The 23,195-nt window shown below is 43.3% G+C and overlaps 1 protein-coding gene across 1 annotated transcript in view; it reads right to left on the reverse strand.

The window, feature by feature from the left end:
• Positions 1–8,048: 8,048 nt before the first annotated feature.
• Positions 8,049–23,195, reverse strand: part of BARD1 (BRCA1 associated RING domain 1) — a 41,359-nt gene continuing 26,212 nt past the window's right edge. Inside the window, exons 7-11 of the mRNA XM_038143474.1 lie at positions 21,622–21,730; positions 19,986–20,121; positions 18,873–18,965; positions 9,270–9,367; positions 8,049–8,574 (exon numbers count right to left, since the gene is read on the reverse strand). Of these exons, the coding sequence (XP_037999402.1) occupies positions 8,245–8,574; positions 9,270–9,367; positions 18,873–18,965; positions 19,986–20,121; positions 21,622–21,730 (766 nt within the window). The 3' untranslated portion in view covers positions 8,049–8,244. The remainder of the gene's footprint in view (positions 8,575–9,269; positions 9,368–18,872; positions 18,966–19,985; positions 20,122–21,621; positions 21,731–23,195) is intronic.

The raw sequence follows: 23,195 nt of genomic DNA on the forward strand, positions 1-23,195 counted from the left end.
GGCTGTCAAAGCCAGCTCAGCTGCCCACACAACCATCCCAACTTCCCTGACATCCCTCCTTCTTTACCCTGCCATAGCTGAGAGACCACACAGAAGGAGCAGATGCCAAGCAAGTAATCCTGAGCAGGTCTCCAAAACCCCCAACTCTTTTTAAGAGGAAGAGGAAGGTTGTGGAGGCTGGAAAACACCTGAAAGGTTTCATTCAACATCCACAAATCCCACCTTACCTGCAGTGCTTAGGACAGTATTAACAGCCCCACACCTCTGCATATACAGAATTTCAAGCACTTCCAGACCCTTTCCAGACCTAATGTATTTAATGAAACTGGTTGTCTTCTACTAGCACCTCAAGAAGAAGAGGGGGGAAGAGGACTAATGGATGTACATTAACCTTTTGGAACTAGATTTCCTGATCCTAGCTGGTAATGCAAAATGCATTAGAGGGAAACGCCGGGGAACCAGAGTGCGGAGCTGCTCTGATGCAGGGAATCAGGCTACAATTCTGGAGTGGGCACAGCAGGGACCCAAGCAAAGGTGGGTACAAGTGCAAGATGATCAAAGAGAGCTCTCCCATCTGCTTTGGGCAGAGAAACCCTGCAAAATAGGCTCTGGGGAGGCGAGGATTCGGAAAGTGAGCTTTGCAGCTGCCGCTTTCGCAGGGGAATTTTGTTGCTCGTGCCAAGAGCAGAGCCTTGAAGCCCTTGTATAAAACCTCTTCCATTGCCACACGAATGCTGATGGGCAGTGAAACATGAGCTCCTCCAAGTTCTTGTGCTGGGCTGGGCAGCACCAAAACAATGATTTCCCTCCTCCAGCAGGTACAAAATTATCTTTAATATCATCTCTTTGAAGATGAAAGAAATACCAGGAGCAGCCTGGACACAGTGTAAAGAAGGAACAGAAGAGGTGAAAGTGACCATGGCAATGGAGAGACAGGACAGCCTCTAATGCCTTTATTTGAGGGGTTTTTTTCACTTTCTGTGTGTTCTGCTTTGAAATTGTAAGACTTAAGTGCTTTTCTTTCAGTGATGTGAAAAGAAAGAGGAAAGAATGAGACCAGAAGTGAATATATAATGCACAAAGACAGTTGAAATACTTAAGATTAATGTGCACTAATTAAGTGTGGAACTATGCAGAATATCCCCAGGCCTGGTTAGAGCCTCTCTCCCTGCTGCACTCAGGTGTGTTTACCTACCATGCTCAAACATTACTGCTCGTGCCTGCAGTGCAAGTGCCACCCCCAACCTAATAGCTCACTGTGGTGCCATCCAGAGACTGATCCAGAGCCAGCACTGCCTTGTCTGGCCTTCAGGAATCGTGGTTCCTTCCAACTTGTGGACCACGGTGTGCAACAGCCACAGCAGGAGCTGCTGCACCTGATCACTCACTCATTTACGTGTGAATTTGGGAGCTTCTACTGCATTTTGCATTCACAGCCTGTCTTTCAGTCCAAATCCTGCCTAAAGTACCTGACTGCACGCTCTTAAAACCAAGGGCAAACATGAGACTGTGTCCAAACCTGGTCCTGATGGACAGCTGACTGCAGCTGAGCCCACTGTGCCCATCCTTTCTGCACCCAGATTCCCTGCACACTGATAGGGCTTTGTACTGAAACACATGGGCCCTGTAAGGAGGAAATAAAAGCAAGGCTATGGGCTTCTCCTTGGATTTGACAAATGTAAATGGAATGCAACAAGACCAAATCAAATCCTGACCCCTTTCTCCACCCCACTTTCTCTGCCTGTTGGTGACAATCTCCTCAGTGGCCACAGAGATTGGTAAAAGCCTGAGTGTCCCACGCTGGCCCAGGGTGCAGGGTAGGCACAGACACCAAGCCAGCTCCTTGGGCATGTCTGGTGTCCTGCTGATGGCAGGGACACCACACCTGTAGCTTCCAAGACCCAAGCCTAGGTAGGGACAGGCAACTTCTGGGCCCCAGCCACTGCAGCAGCTGCCAATTCTGTACAGGCAGTTCCTCCATCTCTCCTTACTGAGTCAAGGTTGCTTTCATCAAGCACTCATAAAGGCCACTAAAAGACATCACTGGAAAACCCCCAATGTTTATTCCAGGCTCTTCCCCGATGTTTTTTACCACGTCTTGTGCAACAGGTACCCAGCAAGCAAAGAACCAGAGGCCAGAAACCTTGTAGTGTGAGTGGACTGAGCTGGGGAGAACATCTGCCTCCAATTTTGCAGTTAAACAAAACTGTGACTCTAATTTAATAAAAGCCTTCTGCCTACAACCACAGATAAAATTGTTCAAGCTTGGCTGGGCTTAAAACCAGAACCTGGCACCTCTTCAGAAGCACGTTAGTGAGCTTAGGGTAGAAAATCTTCCCATTCTGACAGACACAGCTGCTGGGACTCAATTGCTGAGGGCAGGAATGAAGCACTGCATTGGGCACGGGCTCCAGAAGCAAAGCACACGGGGGTCAGGGGCAGCATTTGCATTAATAACAATACTGCTTGCAAGAGGGCTTCAGAAAAGATGCATGCTACTAAGAGTAGCTGGTTTGAATCCAGCCATGCCAGTGACCCTGGCTTTACACAGCCAGCCTGAGGGCACATGAAAGAATGCAACCCCGAGCACAGCCTGGCTCCTTTGCCCTCTCCCAGTCCCATCACCTCCTGCTCTCCTGAAACAAGCCTGGGGGACACAGCCAGGCACAGCATATGGCATTCCCTTGCTGCACATGGGAAGATCCAGCACTGCAGACTTATTGAATTAAACATTATTGTGGCTAATGCAATCAATAAAGCATTGATTGCATTACCCATATTAATATTTATTTCAATTAAAAGGCTCACTTTTTTTTTTTTTAATGTCCCTTCAGATCCTTTACACTGCAGAATTAAATTTTGCTAGACCATGACTTCCAGCTAGACCCAAACTACAGCTGATCTGGGCTTCTCCTGGCACCAGCTGTTCAAAGGTGACACTTCCAGCAGAGCAGGAAGAACCATGTCCCTGGTCAGGCTGCCAGCAGCATCCAGCACAAACCCCTCAGAGAGACTGGGACCCCTCTCAGGGTATTGGGAAGCACACAGCTGTGTATGGCACCCTGAAAACCTCAGTTCAGAGGCCTTCCTATTGCAACTGAGCCCCCAGAAGAGGCAGCCTCCCACCTGCTCCCCCAGCAGAGTCTGGCTCTTCTGACAATTAGCAGTTCACTAAAGTAGCAGGAAGTTAACCCAGCCCCACACTAGCTGAAGAAATAAGTACATTTTTATCAGTTCAGCAAGCTGAGCAAGACAGCCAGCTTAGCTGCTGCTTCGCATTCCATTTTTAATCCCTATTTTAACCCTGCTGTCACTGTGTACCTGGCTTTGCTGCAGGGCTTGACAAGAGGAGCCCTGCCCTGGTGCAGCCCCGCGGCAGCACTGCTCTGCTGGCAGAGCCACTCCTGCTGCAGTGACTGTCACCGGGCAGGCACAGCCCGCGGGGAGCTCCCAACCCTAACGCTGTGCTTAGCAGGGAAGTAGCCTCCCTGCCTCTGGAACACCCTCGCACACCCAGAGCAGGCTCTGTGGGGCAGCCGAGGGCGGCGCTGCTCCGTAACTCCTCCCAGCCGTGGAGCAGAGCTCTTCCCACCCTGCTGGAGCCAGACATCCGACCCCTGCTGCACGACAAGCCCTGGGTAGCAGCCTCCCCGTGGCCCTCGGCATCTCAGAGCAGGGAATGACAGCGGGGTCTCACACACGCAGCGGGAGCTGACGGCTCTCTGCTACTTCATCAGCCCAGCCCTCCTGCCGGGAATTAAATTGAAGCACACAAAGTGCATCTTCTCCATAGGAAAAAAAAAGGAAAAAAAATAAATAAAGGTGGGGAGGCTTCCTCCCCTTCTTCCATCTGATTACACACAAAATGTTCTTCTGCTTTTAAGGGCAATTTAACACCAGTTAAACTACCATTAATTTAAATCAAACAAGTCTGAAAAGATAGAACATGCTGCACTGCTATTAAAAACAACTGAATCTTCATTTGTTCCACTGAGACACTGCTGCCCATTTCCAAGCCAATACTATCCAGCTGTCCAAAGACCCCTTGCTGTAGTTTTTAAGCTGGTATTTAAGCCTGCTTTGTTGGCTCATTAAACACAAACCAGTCCCCTTACATATCAAAGATTGAAACCTTTCCATCACACTGCTTATGGGAGTAAAGGCAGAAAAAGGACACAGGGCCAAACTGATTAATGTGACATCACATCAGCCCCGTTTCCAGGTGATCCTCCAGCACTGAAGCACAAAATAGCCTAAGGAGGAAAAAGGAAAGGCTTTGTTCTACTGTGTTTCACGGACTTGTCCTCAACAAGATGCCAAGATGCTGCTACCCAGACTTTGCTGGCAGCTCAGCCAATGGACAGGCCAGGCCAGAACTGCCCCTGCCCAGCAGCTCTGTCAGCACTGCAGGGCTGGCAGGGAGGAGCTGATGCTTGCCTTCCCTCTGCCACCCTGGCAGCAAAGCTAGCCTTCAGGAGTTGGAAGCAGCACAGCAAGCACAGGCAGGGGCACCAGGTGATCCCTGTGTTTTATACACTTCCCCCAAATAACACCAGTTATGTTGGGGTGCAACACAGCTAACATGCAGTTTTACACCAGGCCACAGCTTCCATGCAGACAGCTTTGTCCTGAGCAGAATGCAGAAATTTCATCAGCCAAGATGCAGTTCTCCTGGAAGACTGCCACACAAAATAACTGCTCCACAGTAAGTTTGGTCTTAAGACACTAGACCTCTGGAGAAAACAGAACCAGCTTCAATCCCCCGCCTAGAATTCTTCCCTTCCTTGAATTAATTCCCTTCAGTCACTCAGCCCTCCAGTGAGCCTTGCCCAGGCTGATCAGGGATGACCACGTTGGGTCAGGTTCAACCTCAGCTCACAGCTTGGGACAGAGCAGAAGAAAGGAGCTTTATCCCCCTAAAGGCTATGTAGGTGCCAGCTGGGTGAAGCACTTGCTGACATCTTTCTTACCAGAGATCTATCTTTGGACACTCCCATGCTCATTATCATTACAAGAGGGCTGTGAGAAACAGAGCCACAGCACCTCCCAGGTAAGCCATTTCTGATTTGAGAGCAAAAGCAGCTACTGCTGTTTGGTTCTGCTTGGTTGCCTGTTGTTTCCCTGAACCATTTGCCGAAAAATTGAAAGATCTCTCAGAAAGATTTCACAGTGTTTACTAAAAATGTTATCTTCTGTTAACTATTTGGGGTGTTAAACTGATGTTGTCACTGAACCCCAGACACTGCTATTGAAGGTGTTATCAGGTGTCCCAGATCAACTGATTAATTAAGAGAAACAGATAATTTTCAAAGAAACACGCTTGAAAACCATTATCTGAGGAAGAACTTCTTGCCTGTGAGAGTGGTGAGGCCCTGGCACAGGTTGCCCAGAGAAGCTGTGGCCGCCCCTGGATCCCTGAAAGTGTTCAAGGCCAGCTTGGAGACTGGGATTGGAGCAGCCTGGGACAGTGGAAGGTGTCACTGCCCACGGCAGGGGGTGGGATGAGATGAGCTTTGGGGTTCCTTCCAGCCCAAACCATTCTGTGCTGCACAGTGTTTTTGACCAAGATCAATAAAAATATCTACAATCCTGAATGCAAGTCTTGAACTTCTATCTCTTCACAGGAGGTAATAATCACTAGATGATCTTTAAGGTCCCTTCCAACCCATTCTCTATTTCTGTGAAATGCCCCAATCATGAGTGCACATTAAGTATATGCAGGTTAGCAGGAGAACACTAATATAAATTCATGTTACAGCTTAAGTTCTTCATTAACCTCTAATATAGATTTTCTTTGATAAACTCATCTACTCACTGCTGCTGACTACGCCAGGCTACTATGGCCATCAGGACCACAAGTCTCTCACGCCTCCTGAAAAACCTTTTCCATTTTCAGCCTGCCTCCCAGTACTTTCCTTTAGTGCACGCTGGGTTTTAGATGAGAAGAGACAGTGAGAAATGATCCCCACACACTCCTTACCTCGCTTCAGGAGTTTAGAGCCTTGCTTTCTGGAGCCAAACTCCATCCAATGGATTAAGGGACTCGATCTATGCTTACTACAGGGCTATTTTAGCAGGTGCTATCCCTCTCTTTTCAACCATGAGAAAGAGCAAATGAAGCAGGGTCTGTGTCACTGACCTGTAAGTTTTGGGTACTTGCAGTGCTTCAGTAGCATTTGGCACCTGCTGTGGCTCTGGCATCAAAGTCTACTGTGAGGCTCTTCAAGGCTACCTGTACATAAGCTGATCACACTCTGAATTCCTGCAGAGACCTGAAGCAGATGGGCCAGAGTTAATCTTGGGTAAGGGTCTCTCCTCAGTGTGATATGGGGTGATCCTTAATGTGACTGGAGAGAAACGCTGCTTGGTAACACAACTGCATACAAGGGAACAAGGCTGAGGTTCAGAGCATGGCTTGAAAAAACCCAAAACAATCATGGCAATTTTCTGAGTTTCATGGCATCTGCCAAGGAACAACAGCTCTTAAAATCTGTAGAAGTGCTGCCTCCACTCTTGCCATAGAGCAAGATTACTGATGGGTCAAATTTCTTCCAGGTACAGGGCAGAAAAGCTCCATTTTTAAGAAGTTTGCAGAGATTCACTGCTACTTTTGCAAAGAACACTGCATTAGGTATGTTGATGTGCTATGAAACGCCAAGTTAAAATGTGCTGTAACTGTTAAGACAAATGCCCAAGTCTCACAGTATTGACTGGGTACCTCATTCTGTGTCAGTGTTCATCTGCACAAAACCCCAAACCACATTAATCCCACGGGCTGTTCCACTTATTAATGAGCCCTGCTTTTGGTGAACAGCACTGACTCACTTGAACAGAAGTGATCAGATTAAGATGCTCCAGCTACTCAAATCTAGCAGATGCTATTGAAAACTGTACCTGTTCTACCTGCTGTGAATAGTTCTAATGGCTCTACAGGGCACGGGACCTCCAGCAGCAATGGTTACAGAAAACAGCTCTCCTCCTCTGCAGAAGCAGCTCTGGGTGTGACACACCATCTTCACAGCTGTACTGAGCTGACAGAAAAGTGCTTGCATTTACCTGTTGAGATATGTATGGGATATGCACTTATTGTGCAGCCAAGCTCGTGCAACAGATGCTCCAAACTTACTGCACACAAAAAAAGTTTCACTATTACAAACAACACAAAAACACACGAAACTTGTGTACTAGCCCACAACCATCATTCTTATTGTGTATTATCCCAAGACACCATTCCTCAATTACAAATTCACAAGCTAAGATAGAAAACATTACATAAGAGCACAGAGTGAGGGCACAAGATTCTGACAATAACTTAAGAGCCATTATGAGAAATATTGTAACAAATGTTAAATAATCAAACATTGATCCAGGGTAGCCAGCTGTTTAGATACAAGGGTGCAAAGTGAAGCAATTCTTTTGTGATCACTGTTTTTTTCCTTCAAAATAGCCATGAAAGCAACAATCCAAATTTACAAAAATATTTACTGTAATAATTAAATAAGTACTTGAATGCTTAAAAGCCTTCAGAAAATAGAACTGAATTCTAGTTACATGTTTACAAGCATGAATGAGGACAGAAGTGAGTAAAGCATGAATCTTTTTACAAAGAAATAATTTTTAGACCAAGATACTTAAATACAGTGTTCTCAAAAGTGTCTGCTTCTAGATGAATTCAGGTCATTTATTTAACTCTGATTTCCACAAGACTTATCCCATGCCAAGAACTTCCAGCAAAATTCAGTTGTAAAAAGTTATAATAAATGTCACCTGACGTGTCTGCACAGTTTCAAATGCATTGAGTCCCTTTTTTTTTTGAAAAATACAATTTCTGGCCTGGGAAATCTTGATAATTACAGCAGATCCTTATCAATGGATGTTAAACACAACATAAATGGAGTCAAGCTCAATTGCCTACAAAGGGCTGGTTCAAATCAAGAAAGCAAAAGGTTTCATTTTGCAAAATCCCGGTTACAAAATGTCAATGATTATTATTAAGCGTTTATTAAGTTCAATGCAAAAATGAAGCACATGAAATAAGCCAAGGCACATTTTTTCAATCCTTTCCTCCATTGTATGTTCATTTATTCCAGCATATCAGTCACCTTAGTAACTCACTTAAATGCCCAAAGCTCTCCTGAATCCAAACTAGAAATCACAGCTTCAGAGCAGCTTGTCAGAGCATCCCAGCTGCCCAAGGCTCAGCCCATTTTAAAGCCTTGCTCTCGGGATGCTGCTGTTTGACATTCACTTCACAGGCAGGAGCTGAAATGACATCACACAGTCTATGAGCCAGCTGGAGGGAGCCATCCACACCTTGCCCTGCCGGATTTTCTCCGGCTGGAACTTGGAAGCCACGTCATAGATGACATACTGAGTGCAGAACCTCTGGTCAGAGGTGGGCTCTGCATGGTAGGACACTGTGTTGATGGTCTGTGTCACGTCACTGTCTGGTTTGGGCTGCCTAACCAGCACCTGGCCGCCCGCTGCTTTCACCAGCTCCAGCAGGTCACTCTTCTGGTGCTGTTTGAAAGGTCCCAAAAAATAGAAGTAGCATCCATCAAACAACTTAGGCAGCTGTGTGGAAGAAGAAAAGAAACAAGCATGAATACAGGACTTCACAACTGAACAGAGAGGAAAAAAGTGGAAAGGAAAAATCAGAGCATACAGAACCCCTACAATTTATAACCACCCCTGGAAAGTAGAGCATAACTTAACATGCAAGGTTCTCAGGGTAAGTATGCAACCAAGAAAAGCTTGTTTATGTGGTAAATTCTTGCTTCTGTTTAAACACTTTCCAGCACAACAGGGCTGTGAAAACTGTGAGTAAGGAGTATTTACAGCTACTGTTACAATGCAGTTAGTAAATTCTCCAGTGTAATCCAGCAAATAACCAGGAGTGAAGCCAGTTAAATGTAAAAAAGGCCCTAAATGGAAATAAATAGTAATAAAACGATTTTTCTTTCAGAACTACGTTCTAAAAGCTGAGCAGAGAAGGCCAGAGCACATCACTTCCTGTCCCATCAGGTGTGATACTACAGAGAGTGCAACACAGTGTTCCCCAGACAAGGTTACAGCAACATCTCCACTAATGGAGAAAAATGACAGCTTTATAGGTGTTCACGGCTCTTTGGATCACCTTGCACATAATCAAATTTTCTGTACAAGAGCACATTAAAATTTTACATCTCCTGCACCTCTGTGTGTGGCAAAGGGCAGAGCTGCCCAGCCCCAGGTCATTAATCCAGGCCCTGTGGAGCACTAAAACCCACCAGCTGCTCCCGGTTGAGCCGCCCTCGCCGCGGGCCACCTTGGACTTCGTACTTCTCCTCTTGTTCTCGAGCTGAGCTCCGCAGACAGGCTCGCACCCCTACAAAAACCACAGTAAGGGAGGCAGAAATTAGACACCCCAGGCTTTAAGAGAGGCTTGCATGTCATTTCAGGGACTAAAATGCGTCTAAGATAAAATTATTACAATGCAAGACATTACACTCACACAGCACCAAGGAGTGGCTGTGTTCGAGGGCCCCCAGGACGAGGGAAGAGATGAGAATCTTGACTCCACGTTTCAGAAGGCTGATTTATTATATTATGATACATATTGTATTAAAAATGCTATACTAAATACTAAAAGAATAGAAAGAAAGGATTCATCAGAAGGCTGGAAAGGAATAGAAAGGAATGAATAACAAAAACCTGTGACTCAGAGTCAACACAGCTGGACGTTGGTCATTAAGTAGAAACAATTCACATGGATCAATCAAAGATGCACCTCTTGGTAAACAACCTCCAGACCACATTCCACAGCCATCAGAGAGTTATTGTTTACATTTCCTTTCTGAGGCTTCTCAGCCAGAACAGGAGAAAAATCCCAGCAAAGGACTTTCATAAAAATATCATAGTAACAACAAAGCTTGGTGTGCTTTAGCAAGTGGCTTTTAAAACCTAAAAAAAAAAAATTTACAACACTGCCTGAAGATGCAAGTGAGATGGTGAGAAGTAATATCACACTAAAATCAGTGCTATAAACACCAGGAATTATTAGCTCTTCCTCTTACCCTCTAAAGGTCAAGCACTTAATGTCAAATGTCAAACTGCTGATCACTGGGAGCTCAAAGCCAGCACGGCAGTTATGAAATGGACACAATTGCCTGATAAAGAGCAATTACAAGGCAAGCACAAAGCTGCTTCTGAGCAGCTACGGCCTCAAATAACAAATCAGATGGGATTTCAAGGTCTCCGGGATCAGCACGAACTGGAGATTTATGCTGGGGTTTAACAGTGGCATTCGTTTCTGTTAGCACTGCTGCATAATGAGATTGTCTTTTAGAGTCAACATGTTTTTACCTTGTTTTAAGGCCAGTTATTTTCTCCAATGGAGAAAGCACTGATGGTAATGCATTGCTAACGTCCATAAAATGTACTGCCTGACCTCACTCCGGGGAGAGGAATTGCTGTGGTCACCCATTCAAGGATGGAACATTTTGCCTGCATGTACATTGCAGCCATTAATAAGAATTACCCAGGAAAAAGTTTGCAAAGCTGATTTTGCAAAGGGTTCCGTGAGGATTTACAATGTGGCCGAGGCTGTAACTTTTATAGCACCTCGCTCCTTCCACCGTGTTTCTAATTCAGGCAACTTCTTTGCACCGGGAAAATAGGAAACCCGCAGTATATAAAAACTATAAACTGAACCAAATCAAAAGAGAATTGTGGAGGCTTGACCCTAAAAAGGAAGAAAGCCCAAGGCTATGAAGAGAAATACCACTGACAAAGGCACTTGGATGTCATGGCAGTGAGCAGACAATGGATAAGAAAACCTAATCTGGAGAGATCTTGAAAGAAACTCGCAGTAATTTGCTGTCAGTTCATACAAACTCACAAAATGCAACAGGAATTCTCATTTTAGGTAGAAGTCCTTCAATGTGCTTACATCAAAAAAGATAAACCCCTACAGAAAATTGCAACTGGCTGAATACTGCAGCAAATATCTCCCTCCCTGTACAAGTATCAGATTGATTATTTGCACTTGTTCATTCCTTCAAGGAAAATTAACGTGAACTAGAAGGGCAAACCTAGTCATGGATTTTCCAGAAAGGCAACTTACATATTCATTATTGATAACAGCAATGAATACTGATAACTTAATTTCAGTACTCATAACTCAGAAATAAATCTAAAAGCTATTTCACATTTTATTTATTTATTTTAAATCACCACAATTCCACAAGACTTCCTGTGTCAATGTGCCTTTAACTTACACTGCTGTTCTTTCCCTCCAAGGAAATAGAGATATTAATGGGTGCCACTTACCATAAAGGAAGAAGTCTCATCTAATCTTAAGAATGGAACTGTCCATTCATTAAGAGCATGTTTTATTTCAATCCACCATCAAAAGCTCGATTTCAAGGACTTTCACTACAGAGATGAGGTTTTTATACAATAAGTACATCATGAATTGAGCATCCAGTGCCAGCATCAGTAAATGAAGCAAATGGGATACAAAAGTAATAAAAGATTGAATGAATGCAAAAGACTACGATGTCTTTTTGAACTGCTGCTTGCCTAGAAAAAAACAAATGAAGTCAGGAAAGTGACTAATGTCAGCGGAGTGCTGATGTCACAGAAAGCAAAATCAGTGAGGTCTGTCTTGCCTACACACGTCAGTCCATTTCACACTGCCAGCTCCTCCGAGGAGCCTGAAAGCCTCAGAGTTCCCTGTCACACCTAATTACAGTCCTCCAAGAGGGCCACAAGAGAGACTCACTCACCTGTGTCCTGTTCTCCCTGTGCCCACAAGAACCACAAGGGACACATCTGTTTCCTGCAGCAGCTGGAGACATGTGAACTGCCAAGTGTCTGCATGACTAGCCTTCTCATTAATTTCAACTTTTCTTTCCCAGCTAGGCACAGGGCAGATCTGTGTCCTAACAGGTCTGTGACACAAAGGATGCATTTTCCACGTAGCATAAAGAGCCAAGAGCATAAATTCTCAGTGCCCAGGTATGTTCCTTCAATATAAATATTTCAAGAGGCAACAGCTAGGCCTACACACACCCCTTCATGGAGCAAAACAACCCTCCAGGGCTTTTTTTTTAGTGATGGAAAAGCAGTACATTTCCAATCAGCGAACATGTTTTCCATACAAGATCTAGAAGGAGAACTTGCTCTGACACGTGAGTGTCAGCAGCAACCAGTGTTTGAGGAAGGTGCTTACAACACTGAGGGGAACAGTCAAGGATTATTTATCCATGGAGGACAAACTCTTGACTAGAAGAAGGAAAGCAAATAATGTAAGTGATGGAGACCAGTATGGCCTTTAACTGCAGATTTTGTTCAGACTGATTTATTGCCAAGTGGCTCCTTTCTCCTCAATGACTCCTGCATGCTACAGAGTTTGCATTAAAGAACTAAGGAGGTCAAATATCAGAACAAAACAAAAAAAACCAAACCAAAACAAAAAAACCAAAACAAAACAAAAAAAAAAAAAAAGCCCTGGTTCTCATATTTGAGATAAAATGACAGCGGGCTCAAGTTGTTTTTATAACTAATTCCATATCAATTTGTCTAAACAAAAGGTTATGCTCCTGTTCTTTTTCGCTTCTCCACACAAAACTTTGTGTCGCCACCACTAGCTGCTAGATCTCTAAATCTCCATTTAAATTTCAGGAGCAGTGAATCCTGTTGGATGCAATAGCCCAAGTGAGGTTCTCAGACAGCATAACCAGCTCTGGTTGTGTTATGGTGTCATTTGGAAGCAGCAGGAATGCACAAGTTTTACCATTCTTCCAGGAGATGATGGGACCAACCACAAGACGATCTTGTGCTAAAAACAATAATATCCCAATTTCACACTTGAGAAAAGGGATGCAAACAGAAGGTTGCAGCACACTGAAGGCCCTTCCAGCCTGTTTTTTTTTTACTTCTAGAGATTTTATTTTCTTTGAAAACTGAGTGTTTAGTCCATTCAGTACAGCCCAGGCCTTTTCCTTCAGTAAGCATTAATTTTAAAAGTGCTAACGTATAAGTGACTGGATAACAAGACAGTTCCCTTTTAATGGTCTCTTCATCCAACTCAGTATCATCCTGAGTAAGAGGACATATAAAAGGAAATAAAACTCCATACTTTACTCACAGGAATATCAGTCTGCTACTTTTACAGGAACTTCTCCAGAAGCTCTTTTGACCTTGCATCATTCAAGACAAAATGCCCCTTTGATTTTAAACAGGAGCCATGTTCAACTCACTCCCCAAACTCCTGAGATCAAACTCTCATTTCCTTAGCACTCCACTGAAAAGCCACCAGTGAGAACCTGATGCCAAGGCACTGGCCACATGAATGGACTGAAAAAAGAATTGCTATTATCCTAATTTAAAAAGTGACCAGGATGCTATCTCACTCCTGAAACTGAGATGGACACCTTCAGTACTTATGCAAAAAAATGTTCAAAACAGGACTGAATCTCAGAAGGACAAGGACAGGCCTAAAGAAGGATTCTGAAAATGGAAGGGAACCTTAGATTTTGAGAAGGCACCTGTAATTTTAGGAGGAAGCAGAGATGAGGGTTGCGTTGTTTTCCTCCACACATTCACAGTGTGGGCACTCTTGACCAGCAAGCCTGACTAAAAATCTATTCTGTTCTAACATAAGACCACAGGGTCAACTCGCACAGGGTCTCAGCCATTCTTGATTTATTCCTTAACACTACTGCCTGGAAGAGCTGTGGACCATCTAAGTTTGAGGTTGTTGAGGTCTATCCATGTTCTTGAAGAGAAGAGGGTGATTATTACAGCTAGGTGTTAATGGCCCTTTAGTTTAACCTCAGTAGCTGCATCAATCACCCACAAAGGGCAAGACTTGAGCGCAAGTGGCATTTCAATTCTCACGGAGCAGAGGTGCCTTGCAGTGCCAAGGTCAGTGTGCAAGCCCTGATGGAGAAAGCTGGCCAGACACACCACCATTGTGGGGCCAGCTCCATGGGCACAGGGATCCTGCAGAGTTCTGCCCTGGAAACACAGAACAGCCCAAGCTCCAGAGCCTCCTAAAGAGCCGATTTCACAGCTGCAAGCTTTAGGTATAAACAAGGTCATTTGCACCAAATTTTAGCAAAACCCAAGTCTTGCTAAAAAACTAAAAAAAAAAGTCTTGCTAAAAACTGCACTGAAGTCCCTAGAAAACCTGGCAGAAAGAAGTTTTAGCTTAATGCATCCACATTTAGCTTGGTGCCACTACATTTGGCACACAGCACTGCTCATTTTTTCCCCTGCTGAACAAGATCAGTAAAGCATCACTATTTACACTGATCCTGATTACCTGACTGAGCAGCTGCCCCTGCCTTCTCACCTTTGAGATCTAAGGAGCAAGCAGGTTAACAGGGAGTCCACTCTAACTGACCTTTGATGCAAGTGCAGCTGCTAGTACTGGGAATAAAAGAAATCATTATTTGCAAAATTTAAGATCAGAGCCCTCTAATCCTTATTCATGTAAGTCTTATTGGTTTGTAATGAAACTAACTGCATCAGCAGAAACAATTTGAAGAGAATGAAGTACAAAAAAAACCTGGTTGCCAAGAACAAGTTGTAATCACCCCCAGATACCCAAGGGTATCTCTCAGTAACTCAATTGGCCTTAGAGGAGGTTTTGTTGGATTTGCATTAATAAAGCAAAGAGCAGGGGTTAGTCCCAAAAATCTCTTAGAATGGCTAAAAGTCATTTAGGAATACATGATAGCAACAAAGAAGATGAAATACTACACATCCAAGATCTAGTAGAGAGTGCAACTGATACTTCCTTAGTTCAGTCTGCAATAGGTTTTTAAACTTACATGCAGATTGATTAAAGCCTGGTGAGATTTTTTTTTTTTTTTCTAGAAAAGGAAGAAATCTGGACTGAGAGAAAGCTTTAGGGGAATCTGGCATGGCTGGCTTCAATTTGTTTTCATAAACAGCATTATTGGCCTCTGCTACAGCAAAGAATTTATACACTGTCTCTTATAAGCATATAAAGTGACTTCAGACACAGATTTCCATGGAGTGAGGTAGAGATCTCATTGGTGAAACAAGAGCAGTCTGTTGTCTCATCACATGCAAATGACACAAGATCTGCAGAGACTGAAGAGCATCTGCTTAAGAACAGTAGCTTACAAGTTAATCCAGGTGGTATTTATTGAACATGATGGAACAGATGCTTAGGAAGTCCTGAAACATTCCCAGAAGCTGGGAGCATGTGATTTGAAAGTGTTCCTTCACTTGGAGCCCCAGGGGTCTGATCTTCTTTGGAAAGAAACACTGCTGGTCACAGCTGTTTCCCAGAGTGACCACGGTGACTGGAGGCAGCCCTTCCTAAGGGCAGGTTAGATTCCCCCAGGAGTGCTCATCCTCTGGATCCCATCAGAGGCTTTTTAATGAGTGAGGTTGTGTTTCCTGTCCTCTTCCTTACAAAGGGCTTTCTTACTGCCATGTTTTCTTCAAACCAGAACCCTGCTAGAAAAAGGCCTCCACAAATATGGAAAACTGAGTACCTGGATGACACAGAACAGAGGAAACACCAAGGTTTCCTTTTCTTCTAGACCTTATTTCAAACCAACCCACTTCCAATCTCTGCAGACACCACACTGAAGATATTCTCACTCCCATTTTCTCCTCTGCAAATCCCAGCAGCTTCGGAGTGTAAAACTCCTTCCCAGCTGGTGCAGACACTGAGGGAGTGCAGAAGTTCAGTCCCTGCTGGTTTGAAGCACTGCCCTCAGCCGCACACCCCACACAACCAGAACCTGCACTCTGGAGAGTTCTAAAGCCTCTCAGAGCTATGAGTACTTTTGTAGGAGGCAGCTGAAGGAAGTTTCCACGTACAAAAAGAGCATGAAACTCCAGTGATCAAAAGTTTTGGGTGTTTCAAGGAGGGAGGGCTTTGCTGAGAATCAGCCAGTTATCTAAAAGATGTTTTTGCATGGAAGAGAGACAGTCCAGCCTGAGGAGCAGTCAGCTCAAGCAGCTTTGCACTCCTCTAAGAGCCTGAACAAAGATGGGCATAGAAAATTCAGAAAGATGTTTTCACCTTGAAATGTCAGTCATGCAGTCCCCTAGCTCTTCCAGTCAACTCCCTGTTGTCGTGAGTCCTTACAGGAAAAGCAGTTTTTTCTGCCTCCTTATAATGATCAGAACTAAATCATTGCTGCTGCTTTCAGGTAAGCAAAGCAGAGGAAGGAATGAGCAATCAGATGCTTAGAATTCTGCCAGACACTTCACTGCCAGGACTGACACAAGCTTGTTTCAATGCATATCATTACTGAGATCATTTTTCATTCCCTGCTTTAACAGATGACCATAACTTAAAGAAAAAAAAACAAGCTGAAAAGCTATTAAAGACTTCTGCTGGTTTTAATTACACTGTTCTATGCTCCACATAAAGCTTAGAGGAAATACAGTGCTACTTGAATCTTTGTCTCAGCCCACTTGCAGAAGGATAATGACTCGCCACTTCGTGCCCTATTACCATCCCAGAAATAATAAAGGCAATAAAATAATGAAACCAGTGAAAGATATGGCCAAGGGCAAGGAGCGCTGTGGCAACACCGCCTGGATTCAATTCTGTGCTGCCTTGCAAGTGGATGCACTGCTGACAGTGTGCTAAATACAGAAAAGGTGGGGAAGCAACTGGTAACATGAAATTGTTCTTCTGTGAAGATCTAATATTGCTCAGCGGTGACATGCTTTCATCCTAATCTCCTCCCTGAAGACAAAAGGCAACCCAAAACTGAGGATACATACTTAAATCTTGGCTCTCCAACACCCAGCTCTAACTCTGCTGGAAAATTCCACATTTTCTCTCTACCAATATGAATGCATGCTGGATCTGTGTGTATGGACACCTGGAAACAGGAGTGTCACAGAATCACCAAGAGCAGGAAACTGCTTTTTATCAGAGAAAGATTCACAGCCTGCTGTAACAAAAGAGTTAACATAAGAGACTCTCAAATGAAATACTGTTTTTGCAAGCTTGTGATGTTTTTTAAGAAGAGGTATAATGTGTAGGCTATAAATATAACTTTAGGGATAACAGTCAAATGCAGCTTACCTTGTAGTAAAAAAAATTCAAACACTCACTTATGCATAGTCAGCACTTCATTAAGTGCCTCACTGAGCTTTGTTTTTTCAAATATTTTAGCAAATTTTTTCAACATGAATTCACTTGAAGTGAATAGTTTAGAACAGTGAACCATAAATAACTTATATTTATTACATAACCAGAAAATGCACATACTTTTGGAAGTTTATTTGCATCACATTTAAGGAAACTTATCCAAATAGAAGTCAAAAAGCCACGATAAATGGAAATGAACAGGAAAAGCGAGGACCTCTTTTTCCTAGACAAATGTTCCATCAGCAGGAGTCCCATTATTTGTTATAACAATCTTTAACTTGTAATGACTCTGAAGAAGACTGATAACAGACTGGTGGGAACAGATGGAGTGGTGCTGTTAATTATAGGCACTTAGCTGCATCAGACCCCATGAGTTATTGCTAACATTCCCCACTAGGGAGGAGAATCACTCGCTCTTAAGTAGTATGTTGCTTACTAAGCTGGGAGCATTAGCAGGCAGGATTGTATTAATCAGTACCAACAACATAAAATAAAACGCTACTGTGAAAAAAAACCCATAAAAATATTCCCTGAATAACCCCCAAACTATTTCTTTTTTTTTTTTTTTTCCTTTTCCAATCACCTCTAAATATGAAAGCTCTTCCATGAAGATTTAAATTCAGGTCTCACTAATGAAATCTCCCGAACACTCAGAAGTTTTCTAAGCATCTGACTAGCAGGAAGATGAAATGAAATCAAATAAAGGAAGCACATAGGATAGAATATATGCAAACCTTCTGGGCTGAGTGAAGCCAAGAACCTGCCAAGGGATTCACCACAGAAACATGGTCTTCAGTCTTGAAAAAAAAAAAAAGGATGGAACAAACTGTCTGGAAGTCAAATGAACACCCTGAGTCCAGCGTCCAACCTGATGCTGTGCTTTAGTTTGAAGCTCCTGAGGCTTTGCACAGTGTCTTCATAAACATTAGAGTCCAGACCATTAAAGAATCCTTATCTTCTGACATTTAGTCACACAGTAAAAAACTGAAATGAAATCTGTAAGTTTTCCATGGATAATTAACTCATTTGTAGTGTACTTATTAGCTAAAGGAACTTAGCCATAAAGGTCAAGGGGAAGATGGGTTGTGCAACTACTGTGAAAGCAGATACTAAGAAATACATCAGAATAAATAAATTAAAAACCCTCAAAATTTAGGGTCTAAGTCCACAGAACAGCTGTATAAAAAAGCATGCAGTGTATAAACACAAATTACAGACTGCATGAAACATGACTTGCATGCTAACTTGGGTGAGCAGTTCCAGCCTCCAACAGATCTGAGCTGGTATGTAAACATAAGCTCACTTCCCACAGGCCTTGAACACATACCCCCCAAGCAAGCCAAAGTCTCCTCTCAATTTCAATGCAAACTGCTCATAACAAATCCTGGAATTCAATAAAACCCTTCCTTCTCTCCCAGGATATCTTCCATAATCTTCCAAATCAGTCTTAATGTAGCAATGAAAAAATTCAGTCCCCACTGATACTTAGGCTATGATCTATCCAACACACCTAACGATGAAATGCACTCCTTTACCAAGGAAGTAGTAGTTATATTTGATCAAATATATTCAATTAAATTTCTAGTCATTCATGAGAATTGAAAAAAATCCCTTGCACTTTGTGTCAAGATAGCATTGACATTAGGGCAGTTGTTGAAAAAAAAGTTCTCTGGAATCCCTTCTACAATCTCTTCTCAAAAACCCCAAGGAGTGCCACGTATTTAATACTTACATTCAAACTTGAGGACCCAACATCCAGTCAGAACAGCCATCATGCATTTGACAGTGGTTGGCATTGGAGCATCAGGGATAACAAGATGAGTTACTAGGAGAAAGATTACATCAGTAAAACTAAAAGCAGAGAAAAATCAGAACCATGCCTGGCTGAAAAGCAATCAATCATTATTTAAAGAATAAGCAGACTATAATAATTTATCAGCCACTCTTCCCAGCACAAGGAGGTGATTTTTGAGACTATGATCCGAGTTAGTAGAAGAGCTATTAGAAATTTTGTGGGTTTCAACATATACTTGCTGTGAAAAAGGGAACCCATGGTTTTACAGCTCTACACTAACACTTAAATCTTCAGATGAGGCTCCAGTTTATAGGACAGTATTTTTTTTTCAATCCTTTTAGAGTTATATTTAACTCTGACAGGAATCTTACTACAGGATCTCACTGCTTTAATACAAAGCTAACAGAACTCCACTCAAAATTCTGGAGTAGTAATCCAGAAGTGAAAGATGGTAGGGGGAAATTACCTTAGCATTTTTTTTCCACAAGCACTCCAAAAAAAAATGCTAACAGGAAGGATTAAGATAATATTCCTGTCCTCAACGAGGGGGAAAGAACTCCACCAAAACCCCATCATTTGGGTTCACCAATCTTAATGAAGTACAAAATCTGAAGGAAGGTAGCATGTGAGAAGATATGTAAATTTTCAGTCAATGCCATGCTCTTTTCTCAAGGCACCATCTGCCCGAGGCTCACTTCTGGAGAATAAAAACTTTACACAGGATGTCTCACATCGAGAGAGACCTTAAAGTTGGTAAAAGGGGTGTAAAGAGAAGAGGTCTCGGAGGAGACACTGGGATTTTAAATAACAGACAATAAACTGCCAAACTGTGGCTCCCCCAGAAACTTCCTGCCTTGATAGCCAGACAAGCTTTACATGTGTTTACATGAAAAACACAGCATCACTCCACTGCAGCTACAACTCAGGGGTTTCAGAAACTGCCCTTCCCAGGGGTGATAAAAAGCTTGTTGCAGGTAGTATCCTAAACGATAAAGTGCAGAACTGTAGTTACTTATATTTGGACAGAGCCATTTCAACAAGACTCCATACCTCTGCTGTTAAATTCAGTGCACCTCTGGGCCTTCAGGACTGCTGCTAATTTGTTCAGCAATTTCTGCTGCTCCACACTGAGATTGCTCCCCAGTATACCAAGGGGTCCATTTCTTGGCTGGCTGGAGCTCAGCACCTGCGTGAACACAAAATTCAGCAATAAGCTCAATATTTGGGAACATAAGGAAAGCAGCTTACACACCGGACAGCTTTCTTTTTCAAGAATAAGCATTTTGGAACACAATTCATGACAAGCTCAGTGGACAGAGTGCGTGAACAAATCTCCATGTAACAAATCAGCTCCGCAGCAAAAAAGCTTCACATTAGAGGTACTTCATTAAGTTTATGCAAGGTACCAAAACATGGATCAGTTTTTCTTCCCTTGCCCACTCTGATGCTTTTTAAAGACACTGGGGTGCACGCAGAGAACTGGTTGAACACTGTGTAAACAGCCTGGCAGACCGCAGTGTTGAAAGAGAATAAAAACCCCAATTAGGTAGTAAAACCTCCTGCTTTTAGCAAAGTATTAACAGAGCATTATTGAGTAACCTATATAATTAATATCTGCATTTCCTTTTAGTAGAAGTCCCTAACACTTTACCCTGTAAGTAACCAATGCTTAAGTGGGATTTTTGATGTGGGTAGTATTAATGCAAAGCAAGAAGAGCTTTATGCTGACAAGGGTAGGATACTTCAGCTCATGGGATTTCCCTAAATCCTCCAGATTCCATAGCACAGACAGACCTTTGAGATCCAGTTACCCCACAGCCTCAGGCTCTGGATCAAGTCACCCATGTGAGCCAGCAGCCATCTTGTGGCACACACTCACCCCAAAGCAAATGCAAATACCAAAAGGGTTTGTTTGGCACAGGAGAGCTACATCTTAGTTTTGCTGCAGGTGGAAGGAACAGCCACATTAGTCCTGGTTTAGCTGCAGCAGTTTACTTTTGGCCACTGAGGAGGGATCATTGCAGGCTGTATGGGCTGGAGCAGATATGGGCTGTTTCTATCAGCCAGGTCAGCTTAATCCTCCTCCATTAGGTAGCACAAAGCATTTCATAATGCAGTAGCTTGTTAGGTCTGAGTACCTAATTCTGGTTACAAGTCCTGGGAAGTCTTTGTCCGAAGGAGGAGAAAAACAAAAACCCCAGAACAATCTCCCAAAAGCTATTTTGTACTGCTGAGCTGATATTTCCATTGCTGGACAAAGGATGACAGTGGAACAGCCTTTTAGAGGCACACAAAAAGCACCTGGAACAAAGACTGCTGCTGCCTGCAGACAGTTTGGAAAGCAGAACAAATTTAGATATGCAGAAAAACAACATCAACAGCAAAGTTCGAGCACTGATACTTGAGAAACAACACAGGCTCGTTCTCCTATAATAAAAACACATGACAAGAAACATCTTTTGTTTTCCCACATAAAGCTGTAACACAGAACTTCATAGCTTGTCAGTGTTCCACATACATCCTAGAAATACTGTCCAAGACAGCTTCCCAGCCTATTTTCAATCTCCCTGTAAAGGAGGTGATGTACTGTACTTACATCCAAGCCTTCAATATTTAAAGGAAGAACTCATGGCTTGTTGTTTTGTTAAAAAGCAAAACACAAAAACAAACCCACACAGACATTTACCTCAGAGGGCTGGGTAAGTGAAAATGATTCATTCTTCACTGGTAACATTAGCACAGATTTCATCTTTTTGCTTTCTGCATAGTCCACAGGCCGCAGACCAAATATATTACTGGCAAAACAAGCACAGATGGGTTTAAGTAAATAAAATGTGACTTGATTCTTAACTAACCAGGCATATTAGCTGGGTAGCTTTCCCTCCCACTTTCTTATTAATATGTAATTTCAGCTAAAAGCACAAAGCTTCAAGTAAGAATTGCATCCAAGACAGATGGATACTGAATTACAAGCTGTTGCATCCGGCTGAGGAGAAAGGGATGTTCAGAGCAGAATGTTCAGTTAAATAAACCACGGTCCCTGTTAAACTGTCTCAAGATGCACTCTGATATCATTTGCAAGACCCAGAAATTTCAGCTTTAATCTTTCATTGCAGTCATATAACCAAGAGATGTATTTTTGGCTTATCCATTTGCCATAAAAGAGACGTCAGAAGACTCTCCATAGCGTATTAAACATGGGAGCTTGATGTGGTAGTGCTTTTATGGGAAAAGCTATCTGCTTCCTACTCGGGAACCACAGCTCCCTTGCACTTCCAAAATCTGAGTGCGCATCTCATTTTCCCTCAGTGCACTGTTCCACAAAACACATTAGAGCCAATTCAGTCAGATTTTAGCTGGTTTGCCAATTTCGTTCAAAGCTATTGATTGCAGGTGGCACCTCATAGTTATTAGTTGTGCTTCCAGACTGATTTCCTCTTTAAGCACTCCTCAGACAGAGGTGATTGCTATAAACACATCAAACTCAGCCACGGCTTCAATTTCTTCTTCACACAACTTTGCAGCTGCAGGACAGTAGTGAGGGGAGGAAAGCCTGCAATTGCAGAACGGGTAACATTGCTATTAGCAAACAGGAGCTCTGCCAGCACTCGGGGGAAATGTTCTGCTCGCTTTGCCCTTTGTGAGAATAATGGCTGCTGCAGCCGATCCTCTCCTGCCCACCTCACACAGCTCTGGCTCTCCAAAGGCACAATAAGAGCTCGTTATGGAGGGGAAGCTTGTCATGAGAACAAAGCCCTGACTCAGTGTCTGAAACCCGGCAAGCTTAGTCATCAAACAATGAAACATTTAAAGAGGTCACAGGACCACCGCAGCTTTGAAGAGCTCTCTCTTGGCCACACATTGCTGTGCAGCAGGAATCCAGGAAGCTTTACAGGGAATTCCACATAAGGCCATAACCCAATCCAGCCCAAAGAGCAGCTCAAATTATTAAGTCTCCACTCTGACTTAACTAGGAGGCTTTGGCCAATGCTAAGCTGAAAGATAAGTCTGACCTCAGCACCCTTCTGTAGCCCTGGCTGAGCACTGCTCACTAACACAGCCCCTGGGGAAAACAACAATCCACAAAAATCCCCCACAGAAGAGTCCAGGATGGTATTTTACACCGTTACCAATCCCAAGCTCTTCTGTGCTACTAATGAGCACAGTGCAGGCATAATACCGACTCTGCAGACTGAGAGATAATTGGTTAAATCTCTGCCCGGGCCTGGGAGTCGCAGCCCATTAAATATTGTCATGCTG

The sequence above is a fragment of the Motacilla alba genome, chromosome 7, assembly GCF_015832195.1.
Source record: "Motacilla alba alba isolate MOTALB_02 chromosome 7, Motacilla_alba_V1.0_pri, whole genome shotgun sequence".
Lineage (NCBI taxonomy): Eukaryota > Metazoa > Chordata > Aves > Passeriformes > Motacillidae > Motacilla > Motacilla alba.